Consider the following 17903-nt stretch of genomic DNA (forward strand, 5'->3'; position numbering starts at 1 on the left):
GTGCATATTGTTCGCCTCCATTTTTTTTTTAAATCGAAGAACATCTCAAGCTGCGTGTTACGTCATAACTCAGCATTCGCTGAAAGAACGCACCCGGGAACAGAAAAAGATAAAATTCAATCTTGCTAATATTTCATAATTAAGCTCGGCACATGTTTTATATCGATATGTATTTTCTTTTTTAATAAAACTGGACTTGTGAATGGCGTATACAAGGGTTTAGATTCTGTTCCACAGATGGCGGTAATGCACACGAAAGCTGCTTGCCAACCGGCAATAAACAACAGAAAAAGACAGAAAAAACACCACGAAGTAAAACGCAACCTGACAACTCTCCGTTTGAGCTGGTACAAGATACCTCAATCGGATTGGGGAAAGGAATATTCCACCCCTGTGAATCCGATTATATATTCATTCGGATTGGCACTTTTCTTTCGGAATTAGGTGTACACAAAGGTTAGATTCTTTCCGTTTGAGCAAATAACCCAAATGGAATTGGAATATTTGGGTCCATGTATACGTATGTGGCTAATGCCAGATTACTAGCATTATTCCATGGAATCCTATTTGTGATTTTTGAAAAGGTTTACTTGTCATACTTGTTGATAAGAGTTGACAGGTTGTTTTAGTGGATCCTTATCCTCACAAACGTCGCAGGCATGATGGAGCCTATCCCAGCTGACTTTTGTTGAAACATAGGATTTCAAATAAATATGGTATTTTTCTGGAACTTAGTATTGCATATTGGAGTATTTCTACCTAGTATCCTACCTAGAGACATGAGGCAGATCAGGGTTTAAATGTATGAACTGTACTTGACAAACTGAATTGAATTGTAGCGCTAAGAAGAAACATGCCTTCAGGTTAAGTCACTAGGGAATATTATAAAGATGCAGGTCAGAGTATGTCTACGTGTGCAAAACACATTCACCCAAGGGAACAGGTACTGTATGTTGCACCACACACACACACACACACACACACACACAAGATGCCGTTTGAACGGCACACAGCTATATACACTCCCACAGAGGCTGTTGCTCCGAGACAACATACCAATACATCGTACTCGACATAAAAACACGACCACCTCCTCTTTCTGCTCCCCTCACCCCTCAGGCCACCTCATTTTCACCAGCAGTGTTGAGATTCAACCGGACAGCAGTTCGAGGACCATCACCACCTTAAGGTGTCTGTCATCCTCCAGCTACGTAGGGGAGGGTGTGTATCGCTCATCACGACTGTGGCGAGGCAGAGACAAAAGACACACCCAGCAGCACCAAACTGCAAAACACCACTCAGTCAGGAGTGGAAACGTCTGGGTGGCAACCTAACCATCCATTTTTGGGTCTGTTCTCAAAAGAATTTAGCAGGATTTGGACAAAAACTACTGACAAACAGTACACCCTGTCAGCAACCATTGAATTATATCTTCTCAGGGGACAATACATAGTCATCTTTAGATCATTATGTTAGAAAACTGCCATGAAAGGATCATATTCTCCCTCAGAATGTCACAGTGCAGGTTGGAATTCAATAGACCACAGCTCCCCAGCTTCTGGCAGAACTCATGCAGACCCTGACACTACCACCACCATGTTTGACTGTAGGCAAGACACAATTATCTTGGTACTCACACTATTTAGACAATAATGGTAATTGTAATGACAAAGTATACCATTTCATAGTCAAATAACTACACTCTTTTAACCCAATGATTAGGACACACTCACATAAATGACTTAAATAACTTGAATTTTGACCTAAGCTGTTTGTTTGGTAAATATAAGACTCGTTTGAGATCGACAATACGTAACCGCACATACTGTCGCTTCACTGAGTAAGGACAACGCTGCCCCCTGCTCTCTTTGGCCAATCATTTCATTTTGCAATTAATATTTCAAGGCTAAATTTAATTATAAGTTCCAGCTTACACTAAAAAGGATAGCGGTGGTAAGTTATGATAATAAATTGCTGATGATAATGGCAAAAAAAAGAGCTAAATAAAATCAACGACCGTTCTACTGGTTGTCTGTTTTTTAACAGGAGTTACTTACACAACTTACCTTTGCCCTTGTACTGTATACCAATATGCCAATTAAATGCTACCCAGTGAATCTTTATATGTTATGTGTGCAGTTGATATATATGTTATGAGTAAAGTTATGACTTTTTGTGTGTGGTAGTTCTATTTCTATGCTTTGCAATTCAATGCAACCCCAAGGAACGGTGCTGCGTAGTACACTCGCCAACTAAAATTCCCATGAGAACACATCTTGTGCATCTAAACAATGCACAGCAAACCATGTGACCCATGCAGGTCAAAGCGTCACAGGCGGAATGTGACAAAAACTCTGACCGACCAAGCTTTGACTTCTGTGACTTCTGTAGTAGGATTGGAAGCAAAGTGGATGAGATCTGTCGTAGCCTGGCCTAGTAAAATATCGTAGTCAGGCAGTCACCGCATTGAATATTCTTATCCTACTTGGCTGAGCCTTACAGCCAAATCTCAGCGTGGAAATGCAGAGATAGAGTCCCAGGAGCATATATATGAACATAAACTGCCTTTCCCTCCCTTCCTCATACTCTTCGGTTTGCTATTTTAAAATGGCAGAAAGGCAACTAAAACAGCAGGCAATGGAAGCTTCGGTAATTTATATGTTGGCATTTTGCTTTGAGCTTTTCTGATTGGGCTTACAGTCTCATGAAGGCACTCCGGTATTGTTGGTATGGATGTAAAAAATAATAAGCACATTTCCTTAAAAACACATATATTTTTTCAATAATTCCTGGCCTTTTGTTCACATGCAAACAGTGTTATAGTTAGTATGTTGATATTCAGCTTCACATTTTTTAAATGCCATCACTTCAGTACATTGTCTTCTTTTTAAATGCTATTTTTCATGTTATAACATCCTTGTATTACAATTGATCTTCTTATTGTCTTGCGCTGTTTTTAAACTTCATTTTAAATGCCGGCTCACTGAATAAAAGGAATATAAATGTCACAGTGCATGAAAAAGGCAATTGGTGTTGATTTTTTTTAGTCGTCTGATTGGCTAAATTGTACTTGGCAGCCGGCAGCTTCATTTCCATGTGGACTTGGTGTGTTAATAACGCTGAGATTCTAAACATGTTAATTAGCATTTTTTGAAAACATTGTGTCTATGGCACTTAGGATCTATCTTTATACGGAATCCACATCTCTGAGCCAGTCTGTGTTGTTTTGTTTTTTTTTTATAGCCAGTTGGAGCTTGTTCTATTTCAAACTTTCTAGGTTGACTGGGTTCTGCAGGGACGGGTTTAACCCCAAAAAAGTTTTCACTATTTCTTCAGTTCTCATTCTTCAACCATGACAAAAGGGGTTGTATGCAAATGTCAAAAGATGTCATTTTTTCAACTAAAACATATAAGACAGTATACGTGAACAAAACATGTTTAAAACAGCAGATTGTTTCAATGAAAACTAACCTGAGAAGGTAAACTTTGCCAAATCACTATCATTAGCTGACAGCAAACATAACTCCGTGTGTGTCACGTGGGGTATACTTTATGTGCGCGGAGCAGCCCTTAATGCAACTGGGAATATTGCATACGGTCCCTTAAAAAAGTAAGATTATTTGGAATAGAGTGGGGAACTATACAATTACATGCTTAGAAAAACATGACTTCATTATTGAGACATTAATTAGCAAGCGACGAGGAAGAAAGAGCCATTGCATAAGGATTAGGATTTGCCAAATTTGTTTTGCATGAAAAGTACAGTATTATGCAGCCTGTTGTAATGAGGGATTAGACCAAGGTCATTGCTACTGGAAGATCCATCCACTCAGACCAACTGTGTCCTTCTTTTAAGGATGTCTATGTTTGCTTTGTCATTCCTGTAGTTCCTAGAGTGCAATTACTGAGTGTACTTGTGCATAAAATTCTGAAAAAAAGAAATAAAAACATGGTGAACCAAGAGGAAAAAAAAAAATCCAACAAAGCAATGACAATGTGTTGGACTTTGAGTGAATCCTCTGCGGTCCGCTTGTGCGATGTGAGGTGGTTGTGCTTATCTCTCGCTTGCAGACCTGCTTTTCTACTCTCAAAACATCAGAGGGTGCTTTTGGCATTAGAGCGTGCCCCAGCATGGCCTTTGTCCACACAGATCAACGGGATCCCACATGCCGCATACTGTAGATGAACAACTGGCAAGTGCCACCTGCTGTGCCAAACTGTTCCGTTGCCTCTAAGCAATTCCACTGTCCAATAGGGATTACTCCTAGAGCACTTCAAACCCACAGTCAAGATCGAATAAAGCATATGGACGAGCATTGATGCAGTCTATTAAAAAAAAAAAAAAACTCAGTCAGTGCAAGGACACCAGCCTTGCTGCTGTACGGGAAGCTAGATTGCAAAAACAAGGCATTGTTGTTTTCATGCCTTCTGCACAGGGGAGTGTCTCCATGTCAAGCTCTAATCCAATAAACATTGTGATGCGCTCTCTTTGCAGTATGTCATCCAATAATGGCTGCCGTTTTGCTGCAAGCAGGGGCTCATGTCACCTTTACGTGTGTAAGCCATTATTGCTTATAAAACATACACACAGCATACTAAATATGTATCATTAACAACACAACATTCCACACTATTTGCATCCATGTCATGTTTTTGCTGTGTTTTTGACGCAAATACACCAAGCAAATTCATGGATTTTTGGAGAGCAGGTGTGCATAGCTTGCTGCATAACAATGATTGATAATGTGTATGGTTCAGTGCATCTCTCCAGAGCCTGCTGGCCGCCACTTCCACACAACCCCCGACTTTGCTGACGTGACGTATAAGTCTCATATAGTTACTAAACAAATGTCCTCCTTGCACTTTTCAGTTAACATTCTGTATGTTATTAGAAAACCGGCCAGTTTGCTCGGCTTTGTTTCAGATAATGACACAGTAATGAGACAGTGCCTTCCTCTCAGAGAGAACAAAATATCTCTGGGAAGTCACATTGTGCAAAATAACAAAACAAATTGATGAATGTCCTCAGAAATCAGCCAGCAGATTTCTGCAGTCATGTTTGACTCCATGTGTCAAGCTGGGAGCTAAAATGTCATTCATGGCTGGTAAACAAATCATCCAAAATGCGAAACTTACAAGAGGGGAAGTCATAAAACAATAAGTCTCATTGCAGTTGCAGTTGTTGGTTCCCCCCCCCCCGTGACGCAGTATGCAAACTCTCCCATGTTGTGCGACACCCACATACTCTTCACACCTCACCAGTCACCTAGAGTGCACTGATTTCATGTAAAAAGAGCAACACAAAGAACTTCCTACTTATGATCATGTGTCCTTCCAGGCTAATTTGTGGGATGTCAGAACTGCAGTCCAAACTGACAATAACAAGCTGATTAGAGCAAACACGCTAAGGCTGCGCTAAAAGCCTTTGCAAAGACTAGGCATCGTCGTCATTATTCTCATTTTTATAATGCAGTGGCTTACCTTCTACTTCTTTCTGGACACCTGCTGCAATAGGAAGAAAAGCAGACAAAATTATTTTGTTGACAGTGGAAGCTGCTTCCAGTCTACAAAGCTAACACAGCTGCTAAATACCTTGTGTTTGTTGAATATTTCACTCACAAATCCATTTCTAAATTGGACTGTTTACTTAAATTAATGACTGTGGAACAAATTAAATACCAGCCTGTCCCCACTGGATAATTCTAGTCTTTCTTTTAAAATTTTTCTGATTGAATATTGCAAATAGTCTAATATTATCTTTAAGCTGCATTCATTCCACTGTATTCCCTGTTGGGATGATTATGATGATACTATGATGTATCATACATACAGTATTGTTATTCCAAAGACTTTGCTACAAGACTGGCACATGAATGGCAGAATAAAGTCAGGCTATGATTCTCTCTGACATACTTTCTATAGCAGTAGATGGAGGAGGATCAAAGTTGTTTATAAATGAATATGTTGCATGCTACAGTCGCATCCCTACCGAGCGTGCTGGAGCCTATCCCAGCTGTCTTCGGGCGAGAGGCAGGGTCCACCCTGGACTGGCTGTCAGCCAATCACAGGGCACATATAGACAAACAACCATTCTCCGGGTATGAATGAGAGTGTGAATAAATGTTTTAAAAATGTCCCAAAATGAAATATGGTATTGACTATAATTCATATTGAGAAAATGATAAATAATATGTTAGCCCGGCAATCTTTTAGCATTTAAGATTATTGTAGATTTTTTTTTACTGGAGGCGATTTTTTTTACATATATTTAAAGACAAAACTCTGCATTATTACTGCATTATTATTAGTAGTAGTAGACATAATAGTCACACTTTCCCCCAAAAATTACGCTTTATTTTTCCTCCAAAGTGCCACAGGCCAATAAAAAAATGTGCCTTGGGCTGCAAATGGCTGCTGGGTCACACTTTGGACCCTGCTGCTTTTAGAGCTCTTTGACAGGGTTGTACGTGTGACGGGATGAAAAACTCTGGTCGACTAGCTTAACTTCAATCGCGGCGAGGGAATGACGTTAATTAAAAAAATCAATGTGTTACAACAGTTATTTTTTTATCATTTTTTATAGAAAATCGGAGGCAGGTCTGCTATTGTAGCCACTACTGGGATCCTACATTTAAATTTTTTATTTATTCTTTTGTTTGATTTGTGGCTAAATAAGCATATTAAAGACAAATATTTGCTAATGAAAGATAAGCTTGACTTGTGTTGGAAGTTTTCAGTCGTATGGTTAAAAGTTAAGAGAGGCTTTTAAATGATCTCCTGTGTATTTTGGAGTGGTTCCTGAGTAAACACATGGCATCAAGCTGCTGTCACATTAGAAGTTGTTCTGCATAGATAACTGACTGTAGTCTCATAGATTTCACTTCAATCAGTTCCATGGGCTTTGTTGATTATTCACCGAGACACAAAACAGTGTTTTGCTGCAAACACAAAGGTGTGATTTGCCTCACCTTCATGGCAGTAGCTTCCCACGTAGCTGGTGTTGATGCAGTCACAGAGGACCTCGCCCTGGCTGACGGAGCACAGTCCTCCATTGCTGCAGGGCGGGTGTGCAGCACATATGTAGTCCAAGTCGCTGTGGACAGCTTGGCCGTCCAAAAGCAAAGGCAGGGCCTCCCCTACTTTCAGATTTGCGATGAGGCCCTGAAAAGGCGGCTCGTACTTTACGTTGCTGGATGTCAGGGCGGAGAGGCGCACATCAGGCGAGATCCCGCCCACGTAGAGGTCACTGGCCACGACCATCTCTTTCCTCTTGGACTTGACCTCTGCCGCCTTCTCTTCATTGTCCACTGTTAGCTTGGTCTCTCGGTAATTCCGCGAGAGGACCACCCGGTGCCAGCGCAGGTCGTTGATGCGTGTTTCCGTGTGCAGGGATGCTGGCTCTGCACAGTGGATTGCGAAGCGCAAATTGAGTCTCCCGTCCAATATGAGCAGTTCTAGGAAGTCACAGTCGCCGCCATCATCCAGGTAGAGCACCAGAGCTTTGCTGATGTTGGTATTGAGGATGAAGCTTAGTTCTCCTGTTGTTTTTGCATCCCATTGTCCATAGCGAGTCCACTGACCAGGAACACCTTCATATTCCAATGCTATTCCTGTTCGCACCAGATGAACGAACAACAATAACCAGGAGGCTTTGTTATGATACCTGGCCATGGTGGTCTGCTTGCCAATCCAACACAATAACACGAAGGAATTGGAGCGTTGTGTCTACCCGAGCCCTACAATCTCTTCGAAACAAAACCGAGATTCTCTTCACAAATGTTTCTTTAGCCTTGACTGTCTATCCGGATTCTCTGTGCCATCGTTCCACACGTGACAGAAAGAGAACAAACATTACAAGCGATCCACAAGACTGTGTGCTTCCTCGTCTTCGCCATCCAGTGTCTTGGCCTCCATCCAGCACGGCTCCAGTCACTACTCCATGTGTCAACTAGGCACCAAGCCTAGGTGCAGCACCTTGCCTTCTCAGCCACACAACAGCCTATAGGACAAAGCCAAAAAAAGAAGAACGTGAATGAATTATCCAGAATTAATGCAAAAAAATCATATGCAAAACTCATCTTAAAACTTATCTTCATTCAGAATGTTAGGGATCTTAAAGCAACACAATGCAGTGCACTTCTTAGTTGCAACCAATAGAGGAGCTGTTCATTCAGTCTCAAGTAGTTTCAGTGCGGACCTACACCATATTACACCAACTCATGGCAGCATTATTTTTCTCATTAAAACATTCTCCCATCCAGCTTCAAATAACATGAAACATCCACTAAACCATCATGAAATGAATTATTAAAATATAAATGTAAATGTACTGCAAACACCAGATCGTACATAAGCACAACATCCTCATCTGATTAGAGGTATAAGCTCCTCAACACAGGAGACACAAAGAGGTGATGATGCAACTCCACGTTCGATGCAGTTTTAAGCCGAAAAAACGGCCACAAGGTGGCAGAAGTAAATTTGATAAAAGCACAGCCTGCATCTTTGCCTTGTAAAAAAAACCCATGCCGCAACTACAAATTTAAAAGGCTTGAAGCCGTTTTTACACGAGGGAGCTTAAAAACCGCGAAGGGAAAGTGCACACACAAAGTTCAGTTCCAAATGTGAAAATTGTAAATAGTCCACTGTGTTATATTTGTAAATAAATGGTTATTTTATGTAAAACAACTATTGTTTTGTGTTGATTATGTTATGTTCGTTGTTTTGACATTTTGGCTAAATATATATGGCTACATTTGTGTCAAAGTGAAAGTTATGCTTGTAATGTATCTTTTCACAAAAAGCCTGTTATCTCCCTTTTTTGGTTGAGAACTGATATTTTCCTGAAACTTACCAACGTTCTACTGCTGAATACTAAAGAACGGAAAATGGTAGAAACAAACTTTTATCAAACACTGATGACATCGTAAACAGGCTTTCGCTTTTGGTTTACATTTGTTTTCTAGCTAATAGGATGCTAACAAAGAGGGATGCTTTTTGATATAAAAACAACACATGGAATCATGCAGTGAATTAATAACATGACAAGACATGCAGCATATATTGTATGCTAACTTGAGAATGCACAGGAAAAAATTGGGGCGGAAATGTTGTACTTTAACCAAAAAAAAACATGCTAACTGGGGCAGATGCTAACCAAGGTTCCACTGTACGTATTTACTAATCCCAGGAGCGTTCCTGTGTGGACAGGGCCTTAGATTAGGTGTGTTGCTGTGATGTTAAGATAAAGTTTAGTCAATTAAATCCTGTAGGTGTCAAAGGTATAGTAAGGTCGAATAGTAAAAGTAATCAAGACCATGACAACGTTTCTACTCGGAATGCCCGGATTCTAAATGCTAATGCCAACAACAACAAAGTACCTTAGGTCTCTTACTTGGGTGTGCTTGATGTGCCAAAAAGGTGACAGAGGTGCATAAAGACATGTGACAACACCCTTCAACTGTCAGGGGAGAACATATTTCTGACATAGCAGAAACATTCAACTTTAGTTTGGAAATTAGTCATGAATTAAGATGACATATGCATTGTGACTTAGTTGCCATCTGAATATGTTCCTAAAATGTAATAGGTTTTCGGACTGCACATGTTCCATATTTCCATAAATATCCATGAAAATTGTTTGTGTAGTTTTTGGTTAATCTTTCTGCACTTGGTCGCACTAACAAACCCTGACAAGACGCCGATTGGTTCAGTGATTTTTTTTTCTGTTATGAATGGGCTCAATCATTCTAACTTGTCGCTCGGCAAGATAAATTCAAATCAACTGCCCTCAGAAAATTGAGGAGGGGAGGTTGCATACACAACATGATTTATTTCAAAGTAAGAAATATCGTTATTGTATGTTAAACTGTGATTTTCCCTCTACAGGGTGCATTAGTAAAGGCATCTCCTGCAGGGCTGGCCCATTTTCATCTCAGCACAAAAGGAAATATATTATATGTTTGAGTCAGCAGGGAATCATGGCGTCTGTTGGGGCGCCGGCAGATGAGGAACTGCCACATTTGGGTTTGCTCACTTTTGGCGGGGTTGCAAGAAATAGCATATCATAGGAGGCAAATCAAAGTTGCTCATGAAAGCTGGAGGCAGGAAGAAAACCCTTCAGATAGATGGGTTTATCATGGGAATAGCTGCATCTTGGAAGGTCATACAAACTGACTCTCTCCGCACAGGATGAATTGCAATTGGCCGGGGTCCGTTATGGAGTATGAAATGAGAGCGTGTCCCAGTTGTATATACGTGGTCGGACTTCACCTTGTTTTGATTTAGACAAAGAACACATTTGTGTTACTCTATGCAGTGGCTTTAACAATAACTTCATTGGAGAGACATAACATCTTGAGCGATATGTCACAGTGAGCATCATAATGTGGGTCGGGCTGTTCTCCAGCAGGTTATAATCATACCAAACAAACAAGGACAGGGCGTATTTCACCACCAAGAACTGGGCCGTCCTTGTTGTAGGAAGGTGTAAATATTATCTTAATTGGTGCTACATGACCAGAGAGAAAGTGAAAGTTATTTGTTATTTTCCTTTGCCAAACAAAAGTCACTGCCTTGGGCTTTTTGCCTACAAAACATTCATTCATTCATTCATTCATTTTCTACCGCTTATCCTCAAGAGCCTATCCCAGCTGTCTTCAGGCGAGAGGCGGGGTACATCCTGGACTGGTCGCCAGCCAATCACAGGGCACATATAGACAAACAACCATTCACACTCACATTCATACCTATGGACAATTTGGAGTCACCAATTAACCTAGCATGTTTTTGGAACGTGGGAGGAAACCGGAGTACCCGGAGAAAACCCATGCATGCAAACTCCACACAGAGATGCCTGAGGGTGGAATCGAACTTGGGTCTCCAATCTGTGTGGCCTACGTGCTAACCACTCAAACACCGTGCAGCACCTACAAAACAATAAGTAGTGTGCAGACCTACACCAAGACTGAATTTCACCATGTGTGCATATGTATGTCTGTATGCATGTTAGCATGCCGATTCCTGGTTCACGGAGGTATGATAACCTTGGGGGAAAAAAAATCATGGTTTCATAGAATTAATAATTACAGCTCTAAAATGTGTTATGTGAAGTTCAAACTTCAGTTTCCAGGTCATATGATTGTTGTTAGCAACTGAGACGTTAAGTGGTTGTTTTTCAGTAGAGAGTTAACGGTTCCACCACTTGACTCGACTCCTGTCTCATTCTGAATAACATCTCCGCATTTGATGGCATATTCTATGTGAATAATATGCTGAAATAACCCGCAAAGATGACCTGACTTACAACAGTATCACCATAAGTAAGTTGAAAAATGTATAATTAATCTTTGCTATCGGTATCAGATGATTTCAGTCCTGAATAATCAGAATCGGCAGCATTTAACCCTGGTTGGACCATCCCTAATTCTCAAGTTTCTCCCCCCCTTGCAGTGTTTTGATAATTGCATATTTACAATCCGATAGCATTCCAGACTATGGAAATACTTACATCATCGCTCAAAATGATCGAAAGAAATAATGATGTGAAATGATATTAATGCTAATATCACTAATGAGAAGGGATTCAATGTCAACTTCTATTTATAGTATGTTCTAAATAAAAGCAACTAGTACTAAACTTAGAGAAAACACAGAAAACACTCCACCCCTCCACATAGTTTCATCGAAAATTACGTTTTTGTGAACACCAACTGAAATCAAAACAGTATGTGGCCTTCCTGCTGTTGTGCTTGGTTATAAACGACTATTTACTTCAATTAAAGTTGTATGGATTTGGTGGAGACAAAAAGGCCCATTTTGGAAATCAACGATGTTGTGTTATTTCAGTTATCCAGGCACTTTGTACACTTCATTCTAGCACTAGTCACACAGCCACACATGATTTCAAGAGAAGAAAGAAACACCCACTCAGGGTGTTATTTGAAGAAGTATGCCTTAGGCTGATATCGAATGTGTCAATTTGATTTTTTGCAAAAGCTGTCAAATGAGAACAAATGCTCAGACATCACTTCTTTTTAGAACACTGAGATCACTTAGATGAGTACAGTATATGACAATACTCTGGTCAAAACACATAAAATGTAAAATTGCATGACACCCGAGCGCAGATGTTTTTGTCCTTAATCATTCATGACATAGAGTATGAGCTCAAGGAATCATTTCACTGCAAAAAACGCAGTATAACTACAATTGAAGGCTATTGCACTAACACTGCTGCATTATGCTACATTATGCAACATTATCTACCTTACATAACACCAGATAATGAATGACGGACAGTGACATCACCATAAATATAATGTGACATTTCAGACATCCATTTTTACATTGAAATTCACAAATTCAATACTTTTCATAGTGATAGTCTGAGCAAGAGCTGCTTTGATATTCAACATACATAAAAAATATAGTAATACAATACAATAAGGGTACAAGCATAAATGCTCCAATGAACACCTCTCTTCAATGAACTGCAGTCTCTGATAGTTGCTGGGTCTACAAAGCAAATAATCACCACATGTGGCTGTAGGCAACCTCCAGATGTACTTATTCCCTCCACAAGATGGCAGTAGCTACCTATGAAGTATCATGAGTGGTGAGCAGCTGTATGGACCTCTGCATGTGCTGTAAAATGTTGAAAACGCAATTCAGCCGTTGACATGTTGCACTTGCCATACTGTTGCTTTACAATGAACTCATCAGCACTATTGCAGCAGTGGTTCTGTTGCCGCTGTGCTGTGTTGTTGTTGTACTTTCTCATGCCCTCCAAATCATTATTAATGTTTAAAAATGAAGTTGTTATGTATCATGAGTTTTAAAGTTTCAGAAATAACAACGCAATGAATGGCCTGGCTACAAGTGGAGGGGTTACAGGCTTGATATAGAATAGCTTAAACCCTCCAGTACAGGTTTCATGGGGTTCAAAATGGGTTGCTTGCCCATTGTTTCAATAATCAAATGCTGGAAGATTTTGTCGGATTCAAAAATTCGGGAATTCCTGCTCCTTACAATCAGGATCTTGGCTGCTAATTTTTTTAGTTGTACTAAGAACCCCCATGCTACCCAAGGGAGCGCCAGGGGGTCAGGCAGAGGGGTCAGAGGTCCAACATTCAGTGATTGCGCATGTGTAGCCGTTATAAAGCGGTGCCCTAAGACAGTGTGATGTAATTCTACAGGGCAGCCACACTAAGCACATTACTGCATGAATCAAACCACCTTCATTGGGAGTTTTAATAACACTTCAGCAAACATAATGGTGATCTAGAAGCACCCCTCTGTAAAAATCAATAGGATTATTCAGTGAGACAGCAAAAGAGGATGGAAGTAAGATGCGACCAATGACAAAAAATATGATTTTACACTCACTTACCACAGATACACAATCATAATGTGATTATATTAAATCTAAGAAGAGCAGAATGTAATCCAATACAGTTATATACCACCAGAAATTATAACCACCTTAATAAACATAGTCAAATTGTAACTTTTCAATAACACACACCATTGCAAAAGCAAAATGTTCTTCTACAGGTGCACCTCATGAAACCTTCTGTGAGTGCATAGACATACATATATACCGTATGTGAATGAATGTACTTAAAAGTGCAGGCTTTTGATGAATTAATCCCCTTCTTGTCACAATTTCACCAGGATGAATAGTGCTCTTATGACCCACTACAGCAGCCTGTGTATTTAGTGATGAATAAGGCGCTGTCTTTCAAGACGCATCTGAGCCGTGAACACTTCTTTTCTTCTAATGTGCAGCTTGTGGTGCAATATTTTAAGAGTGCATCATTCCAACCGCACGGTTATTGGGCCCAAACAGTTTAGCTCTCGACTCTTTTCACTCATCAATTTTCCTATAGATGAGCGGCAGAGGTTGATTACGCCGCCGTCCTTTAAATAGAGCCTGCAAGACTATGAAAGCAATTACAATGCGCCTATAGATGTGAAACGAGCAGAGGAGCACACTTGGTAATGACATAAGCCGAGGCGCGAGAGCTCGTCAAGGTCTTAAGTGAAAGTGATCTCGCCACACACCTGCAAACTCTTAGCTCCTATTCAGCAATCTATTCAGTGTGCAATCAAACCAAAACAGAGGCTCGCATGGGTAGAGAGGATTTGCATGCATTGATACAAATGGTCCAGAGAGGGACAATATTTGTGCCATGATTAGGACCGGCTTTTTCATTCCTAAAAATCTGTTGTCCAATCCTTCTTTGGCACCTTTGGGAGCGTGTTGATATGCTCGTATTTCTCAACAAGAATCACTAGGCAGGCATTACGGTAGTTTGTTACCATTCGCTTGCACATTTAAATCTAAAGAGATTTAGCTCGCAGCCTCCGGCTAAGCAATTACCGTACTGACTGGAATATAAGACTTAAATACTTTTTTGCCTTGTTAAACATCTGAAAGGTATCTAGAGATTTATACAGTGGCAACTTGGTTTTCATACACACCGGATTTCTACAAAAATTATTGCCCAAAATGTGTTTCGGTGTTCTAATATTGTTGAGCGTGCCAGTGACTACCATGAGTTGTGGCCGACAGCAGCTCCTGTTTTAATGTTCACTGCATATGTCTCCTGCCTTCTTTCTTGTTAATAAAGTGACTGAAGTGCATCAGAAATGTGAGTCTCTCCTTACCCACAAACAGGGGCATTTCCTGCTGGTCGCCAGCCAATCACAGGGCACATATAGACAAACAACCATTCACACTCACATTCATACCTATGAACAATTTGGAGTCACCAATTAACCTAGCATGTTTTTGGAATGTGGAAGGAAACCGGAGTACCCAGAGAAAACTCATGCACGCACAGGGAGAACATGCAAACTCCACAAAGGGATATCCAAGCGGAGAATCGAACCTCAATGCTAATGTGTGAGTCTTATTTTCATTTATTATGTCTACTACTACTACTACTTTTTTTTTTTTTTTTTTTTCCAAGATGGCGGCGCCCTGTCCGGCTGCGGCTGCTTTGGATCCTGGTAATACAGACACTTCATCAATAATTTCACGACAGCGTTTTCAGCATCAAATGCCCAGCGTAACAGTACAAGAATAGTATACGACAGACAGGCTATCCTTCGTCTGAGAAAAATCAGCAATTTGAAGCACATAAACTTTGAAAGCCTTGATCTGCTACGGCAGTTAGGAATAACAGATCACAGTACAGACCGCCCGTGGAGACATCGAAGGCGATGCGAGAGGAAGCAGAAGCGGGGTTGTCGTGGTGGACTTACAGCTAAGCTAAAAGCGAACCCGTTCCGACCAGCGCTTCCATCAGTCTTGCGCGCCAACGTACGCTCCCTGGAAAACAAATTGGACTACCTGAAATTGGACTTAAGCACCAAACGGGAGACAAGAAACTGCTGCATCCTCATCCTCACCGAGAAATGGCTCAACTCATCTGTCCCGGATTCCGCCATTAGCCTGGACGGGCTCACAACATTCAGGTCTGACAGGAGCCATGCACTCACGGGTAAAACCCGGGGGAGCGGTGTTTGCATCTATACTAATAACAGTTGGTGTAACAACGCTACCCTGGTCTCCAGTCACTGTTGTGTGGACATTGAGTTCATGATTGTGAGATGCAGACCTTTCTACCTTCCCCGAGAATTCACCAGCGTCACCATTGTTGCCGTCTACATTCCACCTGATGCTAACTGCAAGCAAGCCCTGAATGTACTCTACCTTGCCATCTGCGACATGCAAACCACACACCCGGACAGCGTGTTTATTGTTGCTGGAGACTTTAACCAGGCTAACATGAAGACGGTGCTTCTGAATTTCTACCAACATGTGGATTTTGCTACTAGAGGTGAGAATACTTTGGACTTGGCTTACACAAACATCAAGGAAGCATTCAAAGCTGTCCCCCGCCCACACCTTGGCTCCTCAGATCACAGATCTGTTATGCTAATCCCAGCATACCAGCCCCTGCTCACCAGGGGAAAGCCTGCTGTGAAGAAGGTGAGGGTGTGGCCAGAGGGAGCTATGTCTGCACTGCAAGACTGTTTTGAGTGCACCGAATGGGACATGTTCAGAGAAGCTGCAACATACAACCAACACACCAATGTGGGGGAGTATGCTGCATCTGTAACAGGCTACATACAGTGGTGCATGGAGGAGGTTACAGTCACCAAGACAACCATCACACAGGCCAACCAGAAACCTTGGATGACTCAGGAGGTGCGTGAAAGACTAAGAGAACGCAATGCTGCGTTTAAATCTGGTAATGTGATGGCACTCAGATCAGCAAGGGCAAATCTGAACCGTGCCACAGCCGGAAGATCCAAAGCTTCTTCCAGGACCCCGGCAACACCAGACAACTGTGGCAGGGCATCCAGACTGTCACTGACTACAAAGCCAGACCTGCACCCTGCCAGAATGACATCAGCTTCCTCAATGAGCTAAATAACTTCTTCGGAAGGTTTGAGGCTCTGAACAATAACCCTGCGAGGAAGGCTACCCCCCACCCCGATGAACAGGCAGTCAAGTTTGATACTGCTGCTGTGTGGAGAGTCCTGAGGAAGGTCAACGTGCGGAAAGCTGCAGGCACAGATGCCATTCCAGGACGGGGTGATCAAGGAATGTGCAGACCAGCTGGCCCACGTGCTCACAGACATCTTCAACACCTCACTGGACCAAGCTGTAGTCCCCCCGTGTTTCAAGACCGCCACAAGAAAGAAACCATCTATTACATGTCTGAACGACTTTCGGCCCGTTGCACTCACATCAACCATTATGACTGCACTTCCTGCGGCGGATGAGAAGAGCCTCCCTCTCCCCTCCTATCCTTACCACCTTCTACAGAGGGACCATCGAGAGCCTGCTGACCAACTGCATCTCCGTCTGGTCTGGGAGCTGTAAGGCCTCAGACTGGACGTTACTGCAGAGAGTGGTGAGGACAGCGGAGAAGATCATCGGGACCCAGCTCCCCCCCATTAAGGACATAGCAAACAGCCGGTGTGTATCTAGAGCCCATCGGATCTGCTCTGACCCCACACACCCCCAGCATGGACTGTTCTCTCGCCTGGCATCGGGGAGAAGGCTCTGCAGCATCCGCTGTAGGACGACCAGGTTCAGAGACAGCTACTTCCCCCTGGCCATCAGACTGCTGAATGCCAAATAAGCCCCTCTACCTTTACTTACATTATTATTATTTATTTAAATTATTTAAATTATTTGGGCAATTTACTGTTCACGCTGCACTTTACATTATGTTGTTCATATTTGGTGTCTATTCTATCTATTTATTCTCCACATTATTATTATTATTATTATTTATTACTTATCTTCTTTTGTGTCTGTTATTATATGGGAGCCAGGCAATGACATTTCGTTGGCAATTTCACTACTGTGTTTTTGTGCAATGACAATAAAGGGAGTCTATCTATCTATCTATCTATCTACTATATTGGCTAATACAAGTGTAAAAGTGACTGTAGGGGTGCTATTTCATGTCTAGAAAACTCTAATAATGTCAATGTACAATTGGTACGGAACCAAAGAACCACAATAACTGTATTGGATTGCAGTTTCTGATCGGAGTTAAGATTGCATTATTTAATGCTATCTAAATTTAATACAATTAATTTGCTACCACATGAATAAAATGCTAATTAATTTTCCTTTCATAGATGATTGCCGTTTCTACATATGCTCATCCCGAGTCCTCACAGACTGACAACAGTCTTCCCTCTTACTTAAAGTTATCCAGATTGTGATTAAAGCTATCCTGATTGCTGCATCAGTTATGTATGAAGTTAATTGGAATTTAGTCTTCAAACAGCTGCCTGTGCTAGATACAGTATATGTATGCTTTAAGCTAGTTGCAAACATTGACTTAACAGCAACATCTCTATTGTACACT

The 17903-nt window shown here is 41.4% G+C and overlaps 1 protein-coding gene across 18 annotated transcripts in view; it reads right to left on the reverse strand.

Annotated features, from left to right (window-relative positions):
• Positions 1-17903, reverse strand: part of nrxn2a (neurexin 2a) — a 166881-nt gene that overhangs the window by 119884 nt on the left and 29094 nt on the right. For 11 of the 18 annotated variants that reach the window (XM_078787855.1, XM_078787860.1, XM_078787868.1 and 8 more), the window contains 2 exons: positions 6969-7999; positions 5482-5505 (listed from right to left, as the gene is read on the reverse strand). In XM_078787855.1, the coding sequence (XP_078643981.1) occupies positions 5482-5505; positions 6969-7671 (727 nt within the window). In that variant the 5' untranslated portion in view covers positions 7672-7999. The remainder of the gene's footprint in view (positions 1-5481; positions 5506-6968; positions 8000-17903) is intronic. The other 7 variants (XM_078787869.1, XM_078787866.1, XM_078787872.1 and 4 more) reach the window with 2 other exon arrangements.

This window comes from Doryrhamphus excisus, linkage group LG21 (genome assembly GCF_037039965.1).
Source record: "Doryrhamphus excisus strain RoL-2023G ecotype Guam linkage group LG21, RoL_Dexc_Guam_v1.1, whole genome shotgun sequence".
Lineage (NCBI taxonomy): Eukaryota > Metazoa > Chordata > Actinopteri > Syngnathiformes > Syngnathidae > Doryrhamphus > Doryrhamphus excisus.